The following is a 25,837-nucleotide window of genomic DNA, read 5'->3' on the forward strand; positions in this document are numbered from 1 at the left end:
ATCTCAGTTCTGCAACTCTTCATTACTTGAGTGTCTCTTCGGTTTATCCTCAGTCCAGAACCTGTGCTGATAAGATAGTTAATTCCACTTAACAGACTCTGCATTTATTCTCACGTTCACTAAGGATAGTAATATCATCAGCGAATCTTATCATTGATATCCTTTCACCTAGAGTCTTAACACTTCTCATAAAACTATATTTTACTCGTATTTCCTTCATTGCTACTTTTGTATGTTTCCCAGATCGACTACCATTTCTTCGGCCGGCCGGTGTGGCCGTGCGGTTCTAGGCGCTTCAGTCTGGAACCGCGTGACCGCTACGGTCGCAGGTTCAAATCCTGATTCGGGCATGGATGTGTGTGATGTCCTTAGGTTAGTTAGGTTTAAGTAGTTCTAAGTTCAAGGGGACTGATGACCACAGATGTTAAGTCCCATAGTGCTCAGAGCCCATTGACTACCATTTCTGTTTTCACCACGTCATTAGACAGTTCCTCCCGCTCGTAAGGCTTTCAATGGAATCTTCCCACCTACCCGCTCACTCCTCTGCGTTTAACGGTGTAATTCATCCTGCACTCTTGATTTTGACGCCTTTACTTATAATTTCACCGAAGATTGCTTTGACTTCCGTTGTGCTGCTTCAGTCCTTACGATGACCATTTCTTTTTTGTGACCCTAAGGAAAAGTATCCATGTGCACAACCTGTCTGCGAATTCTGTGACAGTTATTTTGTGTTTGTGTTTTAACTGAAGATGCATTGCATTTATATGGTGTGAATTGGGAAACAGCCTAAAATTCGTACTGAGAGTGGACAAGTCAACTAAAAACATAATGCGATTGGTTGTTATGCTAGACTAACAACGAATAAACTGTTCTGACTCGCACTTTCCCCCTGACGTAATTTCGACGTAGTTGGGACACTGCAGCAGCTTCTAGGAAGAGCTGGATTCAAATCCTGTTATGGCATCTTGACTTACGTTTTCAGTGGTTTCTTCTAATCGATTACGGTGCATGGAGGAATTTTCTCTTTGAAAATAACACGATCGATTTTCTTCCCCATTCTTGTCCAATCTGGTCTCTGTCTGTAACGTTATCGTTGACCCCTAACCTCCCTTCCTTTCATCCCTTCTTCTATGTTAGCACACTTCAAATTATAGGAGCAGGTCGTTTTCATAGAACAGTATATTAACATGAAAAGTCATGTGAAAATCCACTGCCGTGCTTGGCGTCCATAGGTTTTAGTCAGAGCCGAATTTAGGATCAACAGACCTCGTAGGCAGAACCTGTAGTGCAGAACCTACCAGACAAATTTTTTTTGTAATTAATCTGTAAAAATAATAACTGCAGTAATGAAATTTTGTAAATGCCGCAACAGACTCTGATCGCAAATATCTGTTTATTCGATTACCGGTTTAAGTCATTATGATAATCTTCATGTTGATCTAAGAAGAGAAAACGTGCATATTTATGAAAACTTGTACTCAATAGTGGGCTATCAACAATTACAATCAGTATCATAAAGTATGTAGTCAGGACCTATCTTCATTAAGTTAATAGAGTAAGCAAATAAAATGTATGTAGCCATAAACTGCATCGTCACACAGAGTAAAATGATAAACACCCATGACCTGTAATGTCGGGTGGTCGCAAACGTACCGTACCGTGTGTACACCTACGGGGCCTGACCGCTAGATGTCGCTGGACAAAGGCAGTTTGCAACTGCATGATACAAATTTAAAAATATGATCTTAGACATTCTACATAAAACGAAATCGGATACATCTAATTGCACTCTAAGAAAGAGCTAGAGTTTTAACATTGGTCCAAAGAAAAATATTTGTTTGAATTATAGAAGGTAGCTGTAAATAAGTGACTATGAATTAATATACGGTACAATAAAGTTAACTTACAGCAGCATGTCAGAGGGTAAGAAAGTCACAGGCACAGCGGGCGGTTTGGTTTCTTAGATATGTTCCTGGTATTCCTGCTGAGCCTGTGACTTTTTAATCTGTGATATGCTGCTGTCAATTAACTTCATTGCACCGTATATGAATTCACAGACAGTTACTTGGAGCTACTTTTATACTTTAACAAATATTTTTCTTCGAACCCACCAGCTATTTCTTAAGGCATTTTAATGCATCCGATTTGGTTTTATGCAGAATATCTATGATCATATTTCTGACTTTGTATCACACCGTTGCAAACTGGCTTCTTCCAGTGACATCTAGCGATCAGGCCTCTCAGCCGTTTGCGCCCCAGTTGTAAACAATGTACGCTAGCGACGACCCGACGTTAAAAATTATTAGTGTTTACCCATTTTATCATAATTTTAGTAGATGTGGCGATGCCATTTATGACTATATATTTTATTTTCTTCTCTGTTACCTTCTAGAAGACTAGTGTGTTTGCTGACATTCCAGACCATGTATTTTATGATATTGCTTGTAATACTTGATAGTCTTCTAGCACATACACTTTTTCATAAATAAGAGTATTTTATCTTTTATGATCAATCTGAAAATAGTCATTGAAACCGGTAATTGAGTAAACAAGTATTTGCAATCAGAGACTGTTGTTATATTTATAAATGTTCATAACATTGGATCGCTGTCACCTTCATAGTGACTGAAGCACCCCACATCAGCTAGAGTAATTTGCCGATGTAAAAGAGTCTGTATAAAATTTTACTGTACAATGTATGATTTGATGAATTGATGAAATTGAAGTGAAAAGGATTGGTATCATTATGGAATTCAACACGATTTACTAACATCACCATGAAGAACTATTTGTTTATAAACGAGAGAACAAGAAGATGATATTCATACCTATGCAATATCAGCATTTCCTTTTTAAAAATAACGTAACCTACAGGCAAACATATTGCTAGGCAAGTGCGAGGTAACAAAAGGAATGAACAAAACAGCTAATTTTAAATATTTCTAACTCCAATAAATACTTCTTCGCAATACCTCGCTGGCTAATAAAGTTATCTGTAAATGCTTTTCCCCAGGTTCAGGAGCTGAAGAATCCTCATCTGGTGACAGGAAGTAAAAATTTTATGAGATCTGGCCTGGATGAAATGAGTTATGGAAGAAATCACCTTCCAGAGAATCGAACTCAGAGCAAAGTGTCAAAATGACTTTAATCATTCATATCAAAGTCTTAGCGATATTACCAGCTGAAGCGGCGCCACAAGGAATTTGAGTCCATGGCGTGCATGGTTTGAGAGGTGCATGCTGACTTAGCCGTATCAGCTGTTCATTTAAAAATTAAGCCGAATGAGCCCATAAAATGTTTATGCTTACGTCTATTACGATTATAAGAGGGCCCGCAACACAGTATTAAACAAAAACACTTTTTATTTCAAACATTTGTGGCACTGGCATCAAGACTGCAGTGTGGCCCTGTAAGGTACAGGAAAGAGAACTCTGCTATTGAATTTCACAACATAAAAATTTATTGACAAATTAAGTTATTTATATCTCATTTTAAAATGCACACTGTACTGGAAATTGTGAATATACACTGGTGCTGGGTTGGGTTGATTTGGGGGTAGAGACCAAACAGCGAGGTCATCGGTCTCATCGGATTGGGGAAGGATAAGGAAGGAAGTCGGCCGTGCCCTGTCAGAGGAACCATCCCGGCATTTGTCTGAAGCGATTTAGGGAAATCGCGGAAAACCCAAATGAGGATGGCCGGACGCGGGACTGAACCGTCGTCCTCCCGAATGCGAGTCCAGTGTGCTAACCACTGAGCCACCTCGCTCAGTATACAATGGTGTGCAAAACTTATGGACGAAGTAACTTTTGCATGATGTCACTGCCAAGTAATACCGCTCGATGAAACCTGGACAGGACATAGAAAGAACTGTTACACTGTAGCCGGCCGGTGTGGCCGTGCGGTTCTAGGCGCTTCAGTCTGGAACCGCGTGACCGCTCCGGTCGCTGGTTCGAATCCTGCCTCGGGCATGGATGTGTGTGATGTCCTTAGGTTAGTTAGGTTTAAGTAGTTCTAAGTTCTAGGGGACTGATGACCACAGATGTTAAGTCCCATAGTGCTCAGAGCCATTTGAACCATTTGAACTAGCATCAAGCACATCAGTACGCAGCATCAACAGGTTAGTGTTCATCACGAACGTGGTTTTGCAGTCAGTGCAATGTTTACAAATGCGGAGTTGGCAGATGCCCATTTGCTGTATGGATTAGCACGGGGCAATAGCCGTGGCGCGGTACGTTTGTATCGAGACAGATTTCCAGAACGAAGGTGTCCCGACAGGAAGACGTTCGAAGCAATTGATCGGCATCTTAGGGAGCACGGAACATTCCAGCCTATGACTCCCGACTGGGGAAGACCTAGAACGACCAGGACACCTGCAATGGACGAGTCAATTCTTCGTGCAGTTGACGATAACCCTAATGTCAGCGTCAGAGAAGTTGCTGCTGTACAAGGTAACGTTGACCACGTCACTGTATGGAGAGCGCTGCGGGAGAACCAGTTGTTTCCGTACCATGTACAGCAGCTGATTGGCCTCCACGGGTACACTTCTGCGAATGGTTCATCCAACAATGTGTCAATCCACATTTCAGTGCAAACGTTCTGTTTACGGATGAGGCTTGATTCCAACGTGATCAAATTGTAAATTTTCACAATAACATGTGTGGGCTGACGAGAATCCGCACGCAATTGTGCAATCACGTCATCAACAGAGATTTTCTGTGAACGTTTGGGCAGGCTTTGTTGGTGATGTCTTGATTGGGCCCCATGTCCTTCCACCTACGCTCAATGGAGCACGTTATCATGATTTCATACGGGATACTCTACCTGTGCTGCTAGAACATGTGCCTTTACAAGTACGACACAACATGTGGTTCATGCATGATGGAGCTCTTGCACATTTCAGTCAAAGTGTTCGTACGCTTCTCAACAACAGATTCGGTGACCGATGGATTGGTAGAGGCGGACCAGTTCCATGGCCTCCACTCTCTCCTGACCTCAACCCTCTCGACTTTCATTTATGGGGGCAGTTGAAAGCTCTTGTCTACGCAACCCCGGTACCAAATATAGAGACTCTTCGTGCTCGTATTGTGGACGGCTGTGATACAATACGCCATTCTCCAGGGCTGCATCAGATCATCAGGGATTCCATGCGACGGAGGGTGGATGCATGTATCCTCTCTAACGGAGGACATTTTGAACATTTCCTGTAACAAAGTGTTTGAAGTCACACTGGTACGTTCTGTTGCTGTGTGTTTCCATTCCATGATTAATGTGATTTGAAGAGAAGTAAAAAAATGAGCTCTAACATGGAAAGTAAGCGTTTCCGGACACATGTCCACATAACATATTTTCTTTCTTTGTGTGTGAGGAATGTTTCCTGAAAGTATGGCCATACCTTTTTGTAACACCCTGTATAGTTTTAAGGCCCCCACACTCACACACACATACGCACTTCCCTCCATTACCAAACTGATGATTTCTGGATTCCTCAGAATGCGTCAAATCAGCGGATCCCTTCTTGTTAATCAGATAAGCTTAGAAATTTATTTTTTCTCCCAGTTCCATTAAGCACGTCTTCATTAGGTATTCCATCAACCCATCTAATCTTCAGCACTCTTCTGTAGTACCACATTGCAGAAGCTGTAATTTTCTTCTTGTCTCAACTGCTTTTCGTTCACATTTCACTTCTACATAACGCTACACTCCACACAAATTCCTTCAGATAAAACTTTGTGACACTTAAATTTCTATGCATTTTCTCATTTTCAGAAACGCTTTTCTTTCAATTGTCAGTTTGCACTTTGTATCCTTGATCGTTCGATCATCAGTTATTTTGCTGCCTAAATAGCAAAACTCGTCTACTAATTTCAGTGTCTCAGTTCCTAATGTAATTCGATGAACACCACTCGATTAAATTACCGTACATTCCATTACCTTTGTTTCACTTTCGATGTCACTTACCCTGTAAGCTCTCTTCAAAACGTTATCCATTCCGTTCAAATGCGCTTGTAAGTCGTTTGCCATCTGTGATGGATTTACAGTGTCATCGACAAATCACAAAGTTTTTATTTCTTCTCCCCGAACTTTAATTGCCTTTCCAAATATCTCCTCGATTTCCGTCATTGCTCGCTCCACGTACAGATCGAACAACAAATGGTTCAAATGGCTCTGAGCACTATGGGACTCAACATCTGTGGTCATAAGTCCCCTAGACCTTAGAACTACTTAAACCGAACTAACCTAAGGACATCACACACATCCATGCCCGAGGCAGGATTCGAACCTGCGACCGTAGCGGTCACGCGGTTCCAGACTGAAGTGCCTTTAACCGCACGGCCACACCGGCCGACTCGAACAACATCGGGGAGATGTTACATCCCTGTCTCATTTCTTTCTCGACTACTGCTTTTTTTTCGTACCCTTCGACTCTTATAACTGCAGTCTGGTTTCCGTATAGCTTGTAAATAACCTTTCGCTCCCTGTATTTTACCTTGAGAATTTCAGAGTGTATTCCAGTCAACATTGTCTCCAGGTCTAATCAGCCAACTCGATAACGTGCGCGGGTGACAGTGGTGTGTTTCGTTGTGGCAGGCTGTGGCGATGCGGGTGTCGCACAAGATGTGGCTGCTGATGGGCCTGGCCGCGTGCCTGGTGGTCGCGCAGTACCACGTGTCGACCACGTGGCTGCAGTCCCCGCTGGCGGGGCCTGAGGCGTCCGCTGCCGCGTCCAGCGAGGAGGTGGTGCGCGCCGCGATCGACAGACTGCGCCAGGCGCCGCACCGCCTGCCGGCCCAGCTGGTGAGTACCGCCACTACACCAAATTTTAAATCCCTCTGCTTCAATCGCACAAATTTATCCTAGAGGGTGCAAGATTCCGACATTGTGTAAGGTGCCTCTTATATGAGGAAGACATTTTTACCAGTTTTAATAAATTATTGTCTCTTATTGATATATTCACGATAGTTAGGAAGTGCTGTAGTCCGTAGCCGGCCATGAATCGGAGAGCATTTCCCACGCTGGCTGGCTAGGTGACGAAGCGACCATATGTCGCGCGTAGTGGGGTGGGGCTCGGCGCTGGACCGTAGCAACAAGCGTTAGCTTGGGAAATATACATGACGGGAAGTACCGCCATCTTGGCGCCAAAGTCTCCGATTTCGTTTCTTTATATTTAATAATTAAAGTCATTTACGACAACATGAATACTAGGAGGAGCCTCTGGATGTTTAAAACTATTTATCATAATTATGACTCGTTAGAATTCACACCCGTTCATTAACAAATGCATATCTTAGTAAGTACGAACTTGATCGTAAATCCACGGACTGTGACGAAACTAGTAAGAGATACGGACTATGCGCCAAAGTCGGCGTTAAGAGCTCTTCCTGTCTTGTTCGATGGTAGCCATGCTCTCGGTTACGAGTAATTTGTGACATGAGTGTTTCAATATTAATCTAATAGGAATAAAAGTGATATTACGGCATTCTGAATGTTAATTTCGATAAATAGATACCCCAAAGTTGACCGACAGCAATTTCAGGTAATTAGCTTCCACCGACAGAGACATCTAATGCGCCAATGAAGAATCTGCACGGGACGACATTTAGAAGAGCTGCACCGCGCACAGGTAGGAGGAAATCCGACGACACGACCCACCAAGGCGGATCAAGGAAGGTCCGACTTACACTCGCAAATTCCGGGTGGAAATGCTGACCAGTCATACTGTACATCACATGTACCACCCTCTACGGACTCGCGGCTAAGCTGAGTAATAACAGTATCAGTTTGGAAGCGAGGGGATCTTGCAATTGACATTTTTTATGTAACTTATTTGGTGAGCCGCGCGGGATTAGCCGAGCGGTCTCAGGCGCTGCAGTCATGGACTGTGCGGCTGGTCCCGGCGGAGTTTCGAGTCCTCCCTCTGGCATGTGTGTGTGTTTGTCCTTAGGATGATCTAGGTTAAGTAGTGTGTAAGCTTAGGGACTGATGACCTTAGCAGTTAAGTCCCATAAGATTTCACACACATGTGAACATTTTTTTTTTTTTTTTTTTTTGATTTGGTGAGTCTGCAGTGCCCCAAGAAACAACATTGACAGTATCTATTCAAAACTTCAACTAGATAGAGATAAGGATAACGGAATGTTAGTCGAATTAAATCAGGTGATGCCGAGGGCATTAGAGTAGGAAATGAGACACTTAAGTCTTGCTATTTGGGCCGCAAAATAACTCATAGTAGGCGAAGTTGAGAGAATATAACATGTAGACTGACATAGGCAAGAGAAGCGTTTCTGAAGAAGAGAAATACGTTAACATCGAGCATAGATTTTAGTCTCAGGAAGTCTTTTCTCAAGTTATTTGCCTGGAGAGTAGCCATGTATGGAAGAGAAACGCGGACGATAAACAGTTAAGACATGAAGAGAATAGAAGGTTTTGAAATGTAGTGCTATGAAATAATGATGAAGATTAGATGGATAGATCAAGTAACTAGTGAGAAGTACTGAATAGGACTAATGAGAAAAGAAATTTGTGGCACAATCTGACTAGAAGGGATCGGTTGATAAGACACAAACTGAAAAATCGAGGGATCACGAACTTGGTATTAGAAGGAAGTTTGGGACATAAAAATCGTAGAGGGAGCCCAAAGTGATGAATACAGTAAGCAGCTTCAGAAGAATGTCGGTTGCAGTAGTTATTTGGAGGTGAAAAGGCTTGCACAGAATACAGCAGCGTGGACAGCTGCATCGAACGAGTCTTTGGACTGTTAGACCACAACAACGTACAAAACTTGTTTTATCTCTGAAACTTCCTGGCAGAGTAAAACTGTGTGCCGGACCGAGACTCGAACTCGGGACCTTTACAGGAGAGCTTCTGTAAAGTTTGGAAGGTAGGAGACGAGGTACTGGCAGAAGTAAAGCTGTGAGGCCGGTGCGTGAGTCGTGCTTGGGTAGCTCAGTTGGGCCGGCACGGTAACTCAGCGTGTTCGGTCAGAGGGTTAGCTGCCCTTTGTAACAAAATTTAAAAAAAACTGAGTTAATGGATTAACGACGAACTGAAACGGGTGTTTTGTGACGTCCGCCCCGAGCAGATACAAAGAACGAAGACGAACAAAATGAGATTTAAAAAAAAAAAAAAAAAAAAAAAAGTTGGTAGAGCACTTGCCCGCTAAGGGCAAAGGTCCCGAGTTCGAGTCTCGGTCCGGCACACAGTTTTAATCTGCCAGGAAGTTTCATATCAGCGCACACTCCGCTGGAAGTGAAAATCTCATTCTTGTTTTGTCTCTAGCGATTGACTTTTAAGGTAGATTACTATGATACCGAAACTGTTATCATTTTTCAACAGAATACGCAAAGTACATCTTTTATTCTGTTATTATAAATAGAAACTGCCGGAAAAAATGCAACAGCCTCAAAACTGTGTTCAGTGGCACCAGGATATGGTATGTGCATACCGAACAGTCGTGTTCGTGATACACTTTTCACGTTAATCCGCGATCAGATGGCGCTCAGGAGGTCTATCTGTGCACCCTCTGTTTTGGATCTGCCGACAGTAACTGTGCTGAATTTAGAGGTGAAAAGTGTATGCAACATTCATTCCAGCGTACCACCATGCCCTACCGACGAGTACGTACTCCTGTTGAACAGCATCAGCCATTACAACGGCGTCGCTTTGTGGGCCTGGAGGAAGCTCGATAAACATATCCACGGACTGCTGCACATGTTGGACACAATAAGCAGTGGTGTATCGCTGCTTTCAACAGTGGCCTGTAGAACATTCTCACACCTCTAGACCAGGTCGTCGATGTCTGCGTAGTGCAGACACATATCAACATCGACGAACTGTGCGAGCACCAGAGGCCGACCTAACATCATCCAGGGACGAAATCCGGGACGTGTTGCACATGCCGTGTCATCAGGAACCGTGTACTTATAGCAGGATTGACATCACTTGCACCTCTGACCGGGATACCACGACACCGTCAAGCATGGCTACTCTGGTATCGTGAAAGAGTGGACCGGAGGGTGAGATGGCGCTCTGTTGTCTTCAGTGTGCACACGTGTACGGCGTAGACCAGGTGAGCTCCTATTCCAGGGTGCATTCGTCCAGGATACACAGGTCCCATCCCAGGTTACACGGTACTTACAGCCCGTGACCACATCTGATGTTTCTGCAGGGTAAAGCAACCAGCACCTGATACGTTGGACAGGTTGTTATCCTCGTGCTACTGCCAATTTTCCACAAAAAGCTGATGTGCTGCTTCAGCATGAGAACGTACGTCCACATGTGGCTGCTGCAACGTAACATGCCCTTTGAGATGTACCGGGTGTTCAAAATGTCAGGCCGGCCAGGGTGGCCGAGCGGTTCTAGGCGCTACAGTCTGGAACCGCGCGACCGCTACGGTCGCAGGTTCGAATCCTGCCTCGGGCATGGATGTGTGTGATGTCCTTAGGTTAGTTAGGTTTAAGTAGTTCTAAGTTCTAGGGGACTGATGACCTCAGAAGTTAAGTCCCATAGTGCTCAGAGCCATTTGAACCATTTGCCAAAAAGTCAGTATAAATTTGAAAACTGAATAAATCACACAATAATCTAGATAGAGAGGCACAAATTGACACACATGCTTGGAATGACATGGAATTTTATTAGAACCAAAAAAAATACAAACGTTCAAAAAATGTCCGACACATGGCGCTTCATCTGATCAGAATAGCAATAATTAGCATAAGAAAGTAAGACAAAGCAAAGATGATGTTCTTTGCAGGAAATGCTCAATATGTCCACCATCATTCCTCAACAATAGCTGTAGTCGAGGAATAATGTTGTGAACATCACTGTAAAGCATGTCCGGAGTTATGGTGATGCATTGGCGTCGGATGTTGTCTTTCATCATCCCTAGAGATGTCGGTCGATCACGATACACTTGCGACTTCAGGTAACCCGAAAGCCAATAATCGCACGGACTGAGGTCTGGGGACCTGGGAGGCCAAGCATGACGAAAGTGGCGGCTGAGCACACGATCATCACCAAACGACGCGCGCAAGAGATCTTTCACGCGTCTAGCAATACCCAATACCTTGTTTTTTTTTTGTTTTTTTTTTTTTTGGTTCTAATAAAACCCCATGTCATTCCAAACATGTTTCTCAGTTTTTACCTCTCTATCTACATTATTCCGTGGTTTAAATTTTCAAATTTATACTGACTTTTTGATCACCCGGTACAGCTGCCACGACCAACAAGAGCAGCAGATCTCTCGTCAATTGAACGTATTTGGGACATGATGAAGCGGGAAATTACTCGTTCTACAGGGCCTGCAAGAACCACTGCGCATTGCAACTAATACGCAAGATGCTTGGGACAGTCTATCGCAGGATGCCATGCGGCACTTTTATGATTGTTCGCATACGAGAATACACATATGCTTTGCCGCCAGAGGACTGTACACTATATTGAAGCGACTGTTTGGGCACTTTTTCACTGCGACATTTGTGTTTCATTCGGTCTGGATTTATCATCATATACTCCTGTACTTGTCACCTCACTTTTCAACAAAATGACCTTGTCCTTGAGGGTGTTGCATTTTTTCCCAGCAGTGAAGATGCTACATTTAAAATTCAACGATCTGAAATTATACTCTCATGCAATTAAATCCAAGATATCCAACGAGTCACGAAATACAGGTAGAAAATATTCACAAGAAACTATTTCATTTTCCACTTATGTGAACGACTGAGAAAATACTGCTGAATCTCAATAAAAATAACAAATAAAACCACATCAATGCTCTTCAAAGAGGATGAAGAATGAAAAACTGTAAAAAAACAGCTGTTCAACTCTAATGGAACTTTGCGCTCAGAAGTTCAGAGCTGACCATGTTACTGGATTTCTTGCATTTCTTCCATGATTTCTGGCCTTTAGTTAGACTGGCATAACTTAAGTTGAACAACATATGTTTCTTAAGGGCTGATTGAGTAAAGTGCAACTCAGGGCCAGCTTAGAACCAGACAAGTCTCTCTTCAGTTTGTCGCAGCAGTGTACAGCCATACCAACTGAAGTGTAGAATTCCTAGCTTTATGACTGCTTGTGGGGCTGTGTAGTACCACACGGCGTTTGATAAGCTCGCAGTTTCTATAGTGGACATCTTTTCGACCTCAGATCTCACACTATTTTTTCCCAGAGCGTAAAATGGAAATTTTCGTTTTCGACTGATGTATTTGGCTGTATGGATTAAGTACACATGTACACACCTATAGTGTAGCATGGTTGTGTTCTTTATAGCACACTACAATAGCTCTGTCGTGTAAGACTGATGTAGAATCAGCAATCCAACACGAATCTTCTATTTCCACAAACACTAAACTACTGTTGTGTATCCGTTGTGAAACGTAGAGAGGGAGCGACGCTATGGGAGTTATGGACGGATGACGGACACGTGTACTGCTACTATTTTCATGTTGTGCTGTGCATTAGCGTTGGAATCTGCGCGTCAGTGTATTGAGCTGGTACCTTTCTGCAGGTGTACGAGGATGCGAGAGAAGTAACGTAGTGGTCAAGCACTTGACTCACATTCGAAGGGCTCTGGCTTAAATCCTCGTCCGACCATCTGCATTTATGTTTCCAGTGGTAGCCTAAATTGCTTAAAGTAAATTTTGGAACGAGGCAAGAGGTACCGAGCAACTGTTCGGGCCCCAAAGCCCCTCCTTCCCTTCGCATTGTGAGTGTTGTCTGTTAACAGTACCGTATCATTTTAGCGCTGATGACTGACGAGTCACGTAGTTGTAGTGCTGCTGACGGCGGAAGGAAGACGAGCAACGTAGCAAGTAGCGTAATGCATTTAAGTAACAGTTCTGTCCAGTAGCCGAGGTCGCTTACGCAGCTTGTCAGGAGGTGCTCGATTCTAATACTAGTGAGTAAGCAAACGTTTGTCGCCATTATTTGCCTGGGGAAGGAGGTTCAAAATGGATCAAATGGCTCTGAGCACTATGGGACTTAACATCTATGGTCATCAGTCCCCTAGAACTTAGAACTACTTAAACCTAACTAACCTAAGGACATCACACAACACCCAGTCATCACAAGGCAGAGAAAATCCCTGACCCCGCCGGAAATCGAACCCGGGAACCCGGGCGTGGGAAGCGAGAACGCCACCGCACGACCACGAGCTGCGGACAGGGAAGGAGGAAAGGTGGTGCTATGCTGTTCGTGATTGTGACACCTTGTGTCAAAGTGCTGGATTAAATTTTAAATCACTCTGCAGCCTCGCAGTTGGAAAGGGCACAGTTGGTGGTACTTGGGTCGGATGGGGACGTTACACTCTTTCACCGGGTCCCTCCTCTCTCAGCTTCTGCGAACTAGACACTGCACTCAAAATCCGTTGAAATGGCGTCAATATTCAAGAGCTCGTATGCCACGGGAGATTCTGATTTCAAGGGCCTCACTATTGAGGACCACATGATATCACTCCGTACCACACCGCGGAGAAGTTTCCCTATAGTTTGACGATCAAGAGTTAAGCACCATTACTTGTACCAGGCGTGCATCCAGATAAGACAGTCATGGAATTCTTGAACTCCCCCTCCCTCCCTCCCGAATCATTTTATTACATGCGGTTATATTTTTGCGTGTGTGAATTGCCAAATTTCACAGCTTACATTCGGAGAATAAAGTAGCAAGAAAGCTAAGACTCTCGAAAATGACAAGGGATTCTAGAAATTACAAGCTACGTTTAACGCAGGACACCTAACATCTCCATATGTGAGGACATGCCCACGAGGATGAACTTGAGGTCTTCTCGGCAAATTCACTCATTTGTAATCTGACTGTGCCCGTTGTCAACTACAAACGAGACACGTTTCGTGACTGACTACCGGAAAATAGGTGGAAATGGTTGAAATTTGCATGTATACACTTACATAACCGTAGTTTGCGGACCAGCTTTTTTAGTACTTTGTGAAATATCGATAATGGCGAGTGCGCGCATCGATGTTATATTGTGTAAATTATGGCATTGAGAAAGCTGTGAGAATTTGAACTATCATAGTTCTTAAATGAATAAAATCACACACGAACCTCTCAAATTTTCACACGTATGCTTTTAAAATGCTACATTTCTCAGAACTGCATTTTCTTGGAGGTTATTCTAAAGTGATTTACCAAGCACTGATGCAAACAAATTATTATTATTAAAATCACAGGCATTTTACCAGTTGGGATGGCGGCAAGCTGCATTTGGTGTGTGTGGGTGGGCAGTATGGAGACACTGAGAAAGTATGCCTCCTCCCCCATCCAACCCCCTCAACCGAACCCTGGATCCGCGCCTGATTTGTCCTACCGAAGGCAGTGTATTATCTAATCCGACCACATACGCTTAATAGACGACCTGTATTGTGAATATAAACTGCTCTCACTATTCCTACCGAGGTATTTGTCCCATAACACAATATTTTTCTACGGTATGTCAAAAGGTACAATATAACGAATCAAGGCGTCTACTCCGCATGCTGATGAAATTACCGGGGAACGTATTCTGTTGTCTGGCCTGCCAGCACATCATCTTCCCTAAGGCATAATTTCTAAAGTCATAAACTATCCAAAAGTTAGATGAAACACATGATTTTAAAGCGTACGGTAGTATCTGTAAAAGGTGCTAGTTTACAGTAAAAATGTTAAACTATGTTAAAGAGTATGGCACACACAGTAACGTACTTTTGAGATTACTTAACCACCAAATTTTGCTCTTAAACTGCAAAAGACTCCAGGTTTGCCTTTTCTTCCAGCATGCATCTCAGTTTTCAATAATTAATACCAACGTAAGTTTATATCTTGACCCAGAAATATGAAAATATTAACCTTACCTGTTTTATATTACCATGTGCGGCGATTTTCTATTTACTGTACAAACGTAATTGGTGGCCTCGCACAAAGCTTTGTGACTGAGTAAAAAATTATTTGGTGCCGATGTCGGTTATCTGTGCCCTACTGCTACGGGGCCACGCTATTAATTAATTATTTTCTCATAATGAAATTAAATTCCGGTCTGCTGTGGTGCAAAACAGCTTTCATTTATTAAAATGTCCGAGCATGTGTGTGCAGGTAATTCAGAATTTCAGATAACGTTTCTGCTGTAACAGAGCGCGCCCTCGGATGCCATTTCAGCAAGTGCATAGCTATGAAAAATTAATTGTGGAAACATAAGCACGCATTAAAGCGAAAGAAATTATAGCTTCGTGGTTTTAAATTTATCATTGAGTGTAAACATTCCCCCGTCATTAAGCGATATGTTTTATATTTTAGGCTGTTGAATATGGAGCACGAATATTTTCGCATCAAAATCAGTCTTCCGTCCGTTTGAACCTGAAATGCCGTTTGAAACTAAATAGAAGCGGTTGTTTGTTCGATTCTCCAGAAAATTTGTAACGCATATGGAGAGTAATTGTGCTCCATTCCCCAGATTAGTTATGATTCTGTAGCGGATGGAACGATGGAAGAAAGAAAATTAGTGTTTAACGACGCGTCAACGATGAAGTGGCCAGGTACTGAGTAATTCCGATTGGGAAAGATCGAGGAAAGAAATCGGAGATGTCATTTTCAAAATAACTATCCCCATATTTTCGTGAAGCGATTTAAGCAAACGTATACCTGGAACGACAGACGATCCTCCGTAGTACGAGTCCAGTGTCAGCTCGCTCGCGTGGCGTACGACAAATACCCTAACGTCCACATCTGTGTGTGTTCTGCTCAAGCCATGGTATGATGTGCGACGGACGGTAAACATTGCATCAGAATCAGTTTCTCCCCTTCCTGTTCTATTCGTGTATGGATTGTATGAGAAAAACATGTGGATACTTCTCTGTATAAATTCGAAGTTCTCTACTTTTACCCTCTTGGTTCTCAGATAAGATTCATGTGGTAGGAGGTAATATGTTTAAGTCTAACTGGAACCTTCAGACTGAATTTTAATGATACAACTCTCTGTGGTGCATAGTGCGTCTTGTAGCGTCTTCCAGTGGAATCTGTTGGACACATCAATGACATTTTCACATTTTCCTAGCGTTCAGCTATTAATATATGTTTACAAGCACTTTCTATAATTTTTGCTTGTATGTTGGTAACAATGGCTAAATCATTGTTCGCACTTAGACTTCTTTATAGTCTAATGGTCGTTTTCACAGCGGTGCCCTGTTACGAAGGAAGAAGAAGGGCTTTTTTGTAGATCGATATATGAGAATATGTTGATACAGCGAACTTCCTTATAGTCCAATCAGCCTACGCTTAATTATGGTAATTGATGAAAAGGTGAAAAGAGATACAGTTTCTAAGCTGATGTGACTGAACTTCACTCAAATGCATCGTCCTCAAACTGTTTTGCGTACGCCTTCAGCCAAATGCTAGTTTAATCGCCAAGTCCAATTAAGACGACGTGCTCAAAAATGTTTGTATCTTGATTTACTTTTGACAGTATGTTGAACTGCGATGTCTTTTTATTAAGGAAATAGCTGGTTGCAGTTAAAGGAAGCCATGACCCTTCCTAGCAGTGCCGGTACCGGGTCATTTAGTTACTTGCTCATACACTGAAGAGCAGCAAATTAAACCCTGTATAAATGTACTTGCGAAGAAAATTAGACTGTATGTTGGTACTATGCGAGTTTTATACCGCTTCCTCCGAAAAATATTTCTTACAGCTGGACTTTGTTGTTCATAAGATTGCATCGTTAACATGAACTCTGGCAAGGGTTAACACACTCACAAAAATGGGGCAATGTCATGTCGTGTCATGACATGTCATTTTTACTGGAAGTGCATCTAAAAAACATTTAATGCTTCTTTCAAAAAGCTGAAGTAATCTAAAGGAAAGAGGAATCGAACAAGTTTGAAAAAATGTTGTCACATATTATAGATATTTTATCCTAATAATTACCATTTTAGCTTAATAATTGCCATTTTGTGTGTGTGTGTGTGTGTGTGTGTGTGTGTGTGTGTGTGTGTGTAGTCTGACGTACATTGCCGGATATAGAAAGCGAAGCACCCAGAAGGGCAGGACACAACCAAATGAAACTTCACGGGTTGACAGGGTACGTGATGTTATTGCAGTGATTGCAAAACCGAGTCAAATTTAAGAAGAACGTTGCAGCGTGAACCCATTTATCAGTACACTTGCAGGGACTTGCTTGTGGACGGTGCCTTAAAGCCGTTGTATGCACTCCTGAGTCAATCTGTCTCACAACTGCTGTAGTTGGTCCTTAGTATTCAGGGTACTGAGTTGACGTCCGGGCTGGTCACACACATCTTCTGTCGGGGTCCAATCTGTGGATCTTGCTGGCCACGGGAGTACCTCAGCATCACACAGACAGTTAATAGACACACGTGCCGTGTGTGGACAAGCATCGTCCTACTGTAAAATGGCATCACGATACTGTCTCATGAGGGGTAACACATGAGGACGCAGGATGTTCGTGACGTACAGGTATGTCGTCAGAGCTACCCCAGTCACTACCAGCAGTGACCTAAAGTCAAATCCAATGATTCCCACAACTTGACCCCAGGGGTAACGTCGCCAACGCCTCTCCAGATCATCCACGTCACCACCTTACTCGCTGACGATGGTCATCTGGGATTGTGCAGAACAGCTATTCACGGTTGAACACAATACGATACCATTCGCCAGTAGTCCATGCTCCTCGATCACGGCACCACTCCAAACGTAGTCGTTTGTGTTGTGGTTTTAACGGCAGCCTAAGCAAGGGACAGTAATTCTCTGTCGGCTGCTGATGTCAGATCAACAATGCGGGGTAACATAGAATGTTCCAGGTAGTCCATTACCTGTTCACGGGTGGCAGGCGCAGACGTGAAGAGGTTGCGATATGCTTAGTGCACGAGACTTCGATTTTCCCTTGTGGCGGTCAAACATGGTCTGCCGGAACTTATTAGGCAACGAGTATGCATGCGCTGACGTTCCCATGCAGTCCATTATGGAGCCACTGTCACTTCCGAGTGTCCCTCAAATTTGGATATTGCACGATTCGACCAGCCGGCCTAACGGAGATCCACAACACGGTCCCTTTCAAACTCTGTTAGGTGCTGACAACGCTGTGGTCATATGAGTACGCGGCATCTCCGTGTCCTCCAGTGGTCACCACACATCTCACGCCGTCCGCGCCTCTTATATACCCAACCACTCCTAACACTAACCACGAACAGCACTAATGCACTCTGGTGACCGCTCTATCAGTTACAGGTAATTGCATCTGTAATCATTACACACCCGTCGGTGATGTATACGTGTACGAAATTACACTGACATCCCATAATGACTTCTGGGTTCTTCACTTTTTTTCCTTTTTTTTTTTTTTTTTTTTTTTTTTTTTTTTTTTTTTTTTTTTTTTTTGAGAGAGAGAGAGAAAGTAGATCGATAAGTATGCGTGAAATTTGTTGCTCGACCATGGGATGAATCGATGCTAAAATGATTTTAGACATAATTCACTACTATTGGTATTTTACGCACAGTCCAGATGTTTGATACATTCATACACTTCAAGCTTTTGTCAAGCATTCACTTTAGCAGACGACCAATACCTCCCACGTTTACAGACGTCTGTGTTAGTTGTTAGTGTGATATGTTATACCTTGGAAAAGAAAAACTGTCCCTTCGTTTAATCAATATAGGTGCCACTTTTCCTGGAAAAAACCGACCAGCGGTGCTCGTTCATTTATGTATATTTTCAATGGTTCAAATGGCTCTGAGCACTATGGGACTGAACTGCTGTGGTCATAAATCCCCTAGAACTTACAACTACTTAAACCTAATTAACCTAAGGACATCACACACATCCATGCCCGAGGCAGGATTCGAACCTGCGACCGTAGCGGTCGTGCGGTTCCAGACTGAAGCGCCTTTAACCGCGCGGCCACTCCGGCCGGCGTATATTTTCAGAATACATAGAGATAAGTCATACTTACCTACATTCCATTAGCTAATGTCTTCCGATACGGTCATAAACAATGCTGGCAATACCCAGTTCATGGCGTAAATGCTGTTTTTTATTATTTATCTAATGTGCAGCCACATGTCTAATGAAATTACGTTTGTGAAGTTTGAACCATCCTGAAAGTAGGAATGTAACCATAGCTGTTCAAATTAAATTTATCACTCTGTCTCCTTTACCTTCTTTATTAAGTTTTTCTTAAGAAATCAGTAACGTACTAAATAAGTTTGTGACAATACATTAAGTGGACAGCGGACACATACACAGACGAACTGTGTAGCATAGACTTAGTGTTATTGAATTATTATACAGTGAGATTCAACGGCCCCTAACGATGTCGTTTTATGCAGACTGCTATGTTATAACTGGCCTTCATAAACCACGCACGAGATTTTCATATTCTTTGGCTTGCTTCGCGCAAACTGTTAGTCTACAGACTTTTTGTCGGAAATTTAATGTAGTTAAATTTTGTACTGGGACACGTTATCACTGGTGGCACCGCTTTTCGAGTTATTCGAGAAAAACGTACAAAAGTAGCCACAAACGCACCTCCGCCCCACACTCATCCCTTACCAGTCAGGATTTCTAGTATGTGATTCGAAGCACTCCTCATAACACTGTACAAATATACCCGACTACACGAAATATTCCAGATATTCGACGTTTTTCGGTGTCTATTGATTGGGCTGTTAAGCCACCAGCGTACTCGGCTACTTCGGTAACATTATTAATTTAAATTTGCCCGTTAGTTTAATGACAGAAAAAAGACTTTTCTAAAGGTTACGCTGAAACTAATCATATTGACAGTTTGATCCCAACTTAGCCCCTACAAGCACAGCTGGTTCGTAGTCAGAAGTCCTGACGAATACAACGAGGTAACTGTTTATTTTATGCAGTTAACATTTTAAAAAATTTAGGTAAACTTTACAAACGTCAGTTTTACAATTTTTAAGCGCTACGCTGGTGGCGTAATAAGACCAGTCAATGAAGAGCAAATAACAATACTGACCAGGTGCTAATAGAACTTGCACTCTGAGGGTTCCGTACAGACTTAATTATGTATTCAGACGGTTCATCCATCCCGGGAATCGAGACACTCTGGCAAGATATCGTTCCCTGGACGAGGATATTTTAATTTTTGAAGTCGGATAACAAATGACAAAAGAAATATTTTTTGTGTGATTTAATCACAATTTTCTGATTTCTTCCTTTACCTGCATTGTGAATTGTAAATTGTATATTTCTGGTAAGGTCTTATGGGACCAGACAGCTTAGGTCATCAGTCCCTAAGCTTACGCTATGGACAATAATCACACCCATGCCCGAGGGTGGATTGGAACCTCCAACGGGGGAGCCGCGCGGACCGTGACAAGACGCCTCACATCGCGAGTCTCAAAATATGTTACGTATATGAAACTTCCTGGCAGATTAAAACTGCGTGCCGGACCGAGACTCGAACTCGGGACCTTTGCCTTTCGCAGGCAAGTGCTCTACCAACAGAGCTACCCAAGCACGACTCACGACCCACCTTCACAGCTTCAGTTCTGCCAGTATCTCACAGAAGCTCTTCTGCAAACCTTTTAACGGCAGCCTAAGCAAGGGACAGTAATTCTCTGTCGGCTGCTGATGTCCGATCAATAATGCGGGGTAACATGGAATGTTCCAAGTAGTCCATTACCTGTTCTCGGATGGCAGGCGCAGACTGCAAGGTTCGCAGAAGAGCTTCTGTGAGGTACTGGCAGAATTGAAGCTGTGAAGGAGGGTCGTGAGTCGTGTTTGGGTATCTCTGTTGGTAGAGCACTTGCCCGCGAAAGGCAAAGGTCCCGAGTTCGAGTCTCGGTCCGGCACACAATTTTAATCTGCCAGGAAGTTTCATATCATCGCACACTCCGCTGCAGAGTGAAAATTTCATTCTGGATGTTACATACATGGCCGTATCTTTTGATTGCAATGACTCAGACGCTTCAGTTTTTTTTTACAACACCAAGGAAACATAGACCTTAGTGTGCGACATACACGTCAACTTGATATGTTCTTTCCCTGTGAAAAATGAATCTTAACAATCGTACATACACACATTCGGGCAACAAATGAGATAAGTGTTTTTTGTGTTACATAATTACAAATTAACAATTTTCGGATTTTTTCTTCCACCTTTACTGTGAAAGCTTGCTCGTTGCCAAATTTCACGATTCTATGTAAAGGGAAAGTACCCTACAGGTTTTGAAGAGTGAGTTTGCGAGTATCAAATACTTGACGTAAGTAGCCGTTTCCTTTTGATTGCATTGACTTCAGAAGCTTAAATTTTCTACGCCGCCAAGTAACTATAGACCTTATTATATGAGACAAATTTCAACTTGATACGTCAACCTGTCCCTGAGAGAAAAGGTCTGACAGGCAGACAGACAGACATATAGGCCACAGAGTGATCCTATAAGGGTTCCATATTTACGGACTGAGGTACGGAAACGTAGGGTCGAATGTGGGAAATAATTCAAGCATTCACTAATCTTTGTACAGTAGCAGGCGGGAGTACCATGAACACCGCACCAAAAATCCTGATTGGTGGCGGCTGTGGCGGTGGGTGTGCGTTTGAAGGTCACTTTTTTTCTTGAATAATTCGAAAACTACGGCCTCTGACAATAACGTATCCCAGTACAAAATTTAACTACTTTAAATCTCCTACAAAAAAAGCCCTGCTCATTTTCTTTCTGTGCGCGTAGCGAGCGAGCGAATATGAAAATCTCGTGAATGGTGTATGAAGCCCATCTATAACATCACGGATTGCGTAAAACAACAGCGGTAGGGGCATCCGTATCACCCAGTATTTTCCAAAGTATGACACATGTAATGCGTGCATCGAAGCAGAAACTTCGCTTTGATTTCCATGTACATTAACTAGTGGATGAAATATATGTGCAGAACTTTTGGAGTGTATTTATTAGTGGTTAACTGTAAGAAAAGTTAACAAAGAAAAGTATACTTATTCTTATAGTCGTATTTGAAATTGCGTATAAATTAGAATAAATCAGTTACGTCACGGAAAAGATAACATCTTAAGATTATTGTTATGCCCTTAGAACATATAAGCAGGATATCGTAAGAACAGTAGCATACAATTAATATTTTCAACTGAGCATCTATGTTTGTGCAGCCATTTTGTGCAGTAAACAGTCCGATAAAGACTTTAAAAACCGTCTACAAGTAACTGCTTAACTCTTCCATTTGTCATCCCTAGACGCGGTAAAAAATCATTAGTTATGTTATCATAGTTTTTCTAGTGTTCATTTTATCGTTACCATGTTTCTGCAAAAAGTAGATAATTTACACACGAAAATTCGTCATCCATTGTTTAGTTTAGTCAACGGTTTAGTCAATAAATAACGTTAAAGGTTTTACTTTATAGAGATGACTTTGAGAAAAATTGATACGTAACTTTTCCTATTTCTTTCAGTATTGTTTGTGTGACCACTGATTTTCCGCACACATCGAAGTCACTCTGTGTACCTACATGCGTTTTTTGAATTAACACGTTGAGAGCGGAGCCAATTTTATCGGGAATTCCGTTGAGACAGCATTCCGAGCGTGCTGGCGACCACCTGACGTGTTCGAGTGAAATAGAAAACGTGATAACCAGAAGAAGGGTTTAATAAAAACAAAAAAAATTGTTTCTGAATGAATTGAGGGAGAAACTGCTATTCACCTTTCTGCGTACAATCACATAAAGAAACTCCAAACAATGTCGATACATGAAGAAGCAAATACCGGGTGGACAAAAAGGAAGGGAAGGCGCATAAAGTGTGTAGATATTGTTCTGAATGTTACAATACAAACACAGAAATATTCGGCGTAATGCAGCTAGAAAATTAACTAAATAAATCGTTACTTTTTGTAATACTTACAAATCGGAACCCCCTCTATCTACTAAATGTTTTAATAAATGTCACTAAAATCACATCTGTTCTTTAACCTAGTTACTGCCGTTCCCACGCACTGATGTCGTGCAAAGAAAAAGTGCGCTGTCAGTGTGCACTTACTGACTTGGTCAAAGTAAAAGCACGCCGTCAGGCCCGGGCGACTGACGCCGCCTAAACCAAGAGTCCACGTTAGTTTACGGGACTGACGGCTCGCTTAACGTGTTAACAAAAGAATTTGCTCTAAGTTATTTTACCGTTAAATTGACCGTTTTAACTAATCTAAGCTGTCCCAAATCATTATGCTTCACGAATCATTTAATGAAGGTACGATAAGTAAAGAATTTCTCGTTTTTTTATTGTCAGGAGCGGCTGATTTTATTCTGATATAGAGGCAACTGCATTCCGACTGCGTAGTAGATCGTGAAAATGTCGCTGACAAGACGGCTTTACATCTCCCTTTAGTCCCAAGAACTTAGTGGCCTCAACTTCGTATGTCACCCGTAGGCTAGATGTGAGATGCACTTCATATGAATTATCGGTGAGGGAGACAGCAAACAGATACTGAGGCGGACACGAATGAATCTTGATAGCTCCAATAGCGCTTCTTCCAGCAACGGAGAAAGTATGTCCCCATGTTGCCTGCAGACACGCTTTGCCTCTGAGACATATTGGAGGGACTACGAACAGTGTTAACTTAAGGGAAATAGGACGACAACATCTAATCCATACACAACGAACTGCGTTAGTATTAACAAAATGGTCTCTGCAAGGAAACCAAGCATGGTCAAAGGTATTTTCCCTTGACTTTATTTGTTCCTTATCTATTCAGGAATGATCTCCCAAACTCTGTCTCCACTGTTCTAAAATACTCATTATCTAAATCTACAGCAACAAAGCACTATGAAGTGCTTGAAAGAGGGTACTTACCAATTATCACACATTACGGTTTCTCCCTTCCCATTCACGCGTGAAGTATGGGAAAAATGAGTAATTAAATGCTTCTCTACAGGCTGTAATCAGTTTAATCTCGTCTTCGCCGACCGTATGGGAGTGACACGTATGGTTCTGTAGTATGTCCCCAAATTCCTCACGTACGTCTGGTTCTCGAAACTAAATGTTGCCAGATAGTTGGCGTCTATATTCGAGCGTCGGGCAGTCCAGTTTTTTTTAACATTTCCGGATAACGCCACAGGAGGAGAATAGGTGATTGCAGCCTTAGCGCGAGTGGTATGGAACGCAGTTGGACGCATCTCTGACTGTGTCTGTTTGTGTTGCTTATAAACAGACCGTGCTCCACGACTAATAGCACGAATTTCGCAGTCTATTTGTGTTAACTGACTTTCTCTGATTGTGAGTCCTTGATATTGCAGTCATGTTTTGGTTGTTGATGTTGTTGTTGTTGTTGTTGTTGTGGTCTTCAGTCTGAAGACTGGTTTGATGCAGCTCTCCAGGCTACTCTATCCTGTAAAAACCTCTCCGTCTCCAAATTACTAATGCAATATACATCCTTCTGAATCTGCTTACTGTATTCGCCTCTGATCTACCTCTACGATTTTTACCCCCCCACGCTTCCCTCCAACACTAACTTCGTGATCCCTTGATGTCCCAGCAAGTGTCCTATCAACCGATCCCTTCTTCTGTCCAGGTTGTGGCTCTAAGCACTATGGGACTTAACATCTGAGGTCATCAGCCCCCTAGACTTAGAACTACTTAAACCTAACTAACCTAAGAACATCACATACATCCATGCCCGAGGCAGGATTCGAACCTGCGACCGTAGTAGCAGCGCGGTTCCGGACTGAAAAGCCTAGTACCGCTCGGTCACAGCGGCTGGCGTTCATGTTGTGCCACAGATTTTTTTCTCATTAATTCTGTTCGTACCTCCTCATTAAGTACTTAATTTATTCATCTAATCTTCAGCAGTCGTCTGTAGCACCGCATTTCAAAAACTTTTGATGTCTTCTTTTCTAAATTGTTTATCGTCAATGTTTCACTTCCATACATGGCTACACTCCAGGCAAATAACGTCAGAAAAGACGTCCTAACACTTACATCTATATTCGATTATAACAAATTTCTCTTCTCTTCTTCAGAAACGCTATTTCTGCCTTGTCAGTCTACGCTTTATACACCATCTCTACTTCGCCCATCATGAGTTATTCTGCTGCCAAAATAGCAAAGCCTGTATACTGCTTTAAGTGCCTCGTTTCCTAATTTATTTCCCTCAGTATCTTATTTAATTCGACTTCATTCCGTAATCCTTGTTTTGCGTTTGTTGATGTTCATCTTACACTCCTGGAAATTGAAATAAGAACACCGTGAATTCATTGTCCCAGGAAGGGGAAACTTTATTGACACATTCCTGGGGTCAGATACATCACATGATCACACTGACAGAACCACAGGCACATAGACACAGGCAACAGAGCATGCACAATGTCGGCACTAGTACAGTGTATATCCACCTTTCGCAGCAATGCAGGCTGCTATTCTCTCATGGAGACGATCGTAGAGATGCTGGATGTAGTCCTGTGGAACGGCTTGCCATGCCATTTCCACCTGGCGCCTCAGTTGGACCAGCGTTCGTGCTGGACGTGCAGACCGCGTGAGACGACGCTTCATCCAGTCCCAAACATGCTCAATGGGGGACAGATCCGGAGATCTTGCTGGCCAGGGTAGTTGACTTACACCTTCTAGAGCACGTTGGGTGGCACGGGATACATGCGGACGTGCATTGTCCTGTTGGAACAGCAAGTTCCCTAGCCGGTCTAGGAATGGTAGAACGATGGGTTCGATGACGGTTTGGATGTACCGTGCACTATTCAGTGTCCCCTCGACGATCACCAGTGGTGTACGGCCAGTGTAGGAGATCGCTCCCCACACCATGATGCCGGGTGTTGGCCCTGTGTGCCTCGGTCGTATGCAGTCCTGGTTGTGGCGCTCACCTGC

At 42.8% G+C, this 25,837-nt stretch overlaps 1 protein-coding gene across 1 annotated transcript in view; it reads left to right on the top strand.

Annotated features, from left to right (window-relative positions):
• LOC124722549 (galactosylgalactosylxylosylprotein 3-beta-glucuronosyltransferase P-like) overlaps positions 1 to 25,837 on the top strand; it is a 296,338-nt gene that overhangs the window by 88,892 nt on the left and 181,609 nt on the right. Inside the window, exon 3 of the mRNA XM_047247691.1 lies at positions 6,592 to 6,798. Coding sequence (XP_047103647.1) covers positions 6,592 to 6,798 — 207 coding nt within the window. The remainder of the gene's footprint in view (positions 1 to 6,591; positions 6,799 to 25,837) is intronic.

Source organism: Schistocerca piceifrons, chromosome X, assembly GCF_021461385.2.
Source record: "Schistocerca piceifrons isolate TAMUIC-IGC-003096 chromosome X, iqSchPice1.1, whole genome shotgun sequence".
Taxonomy (NCBI): Eukaryota; Metazoa; Arthropoda; class Insecta; order Orthoptera; family Acrididae; genus Schistocerca; species Schistocerca piceifrons.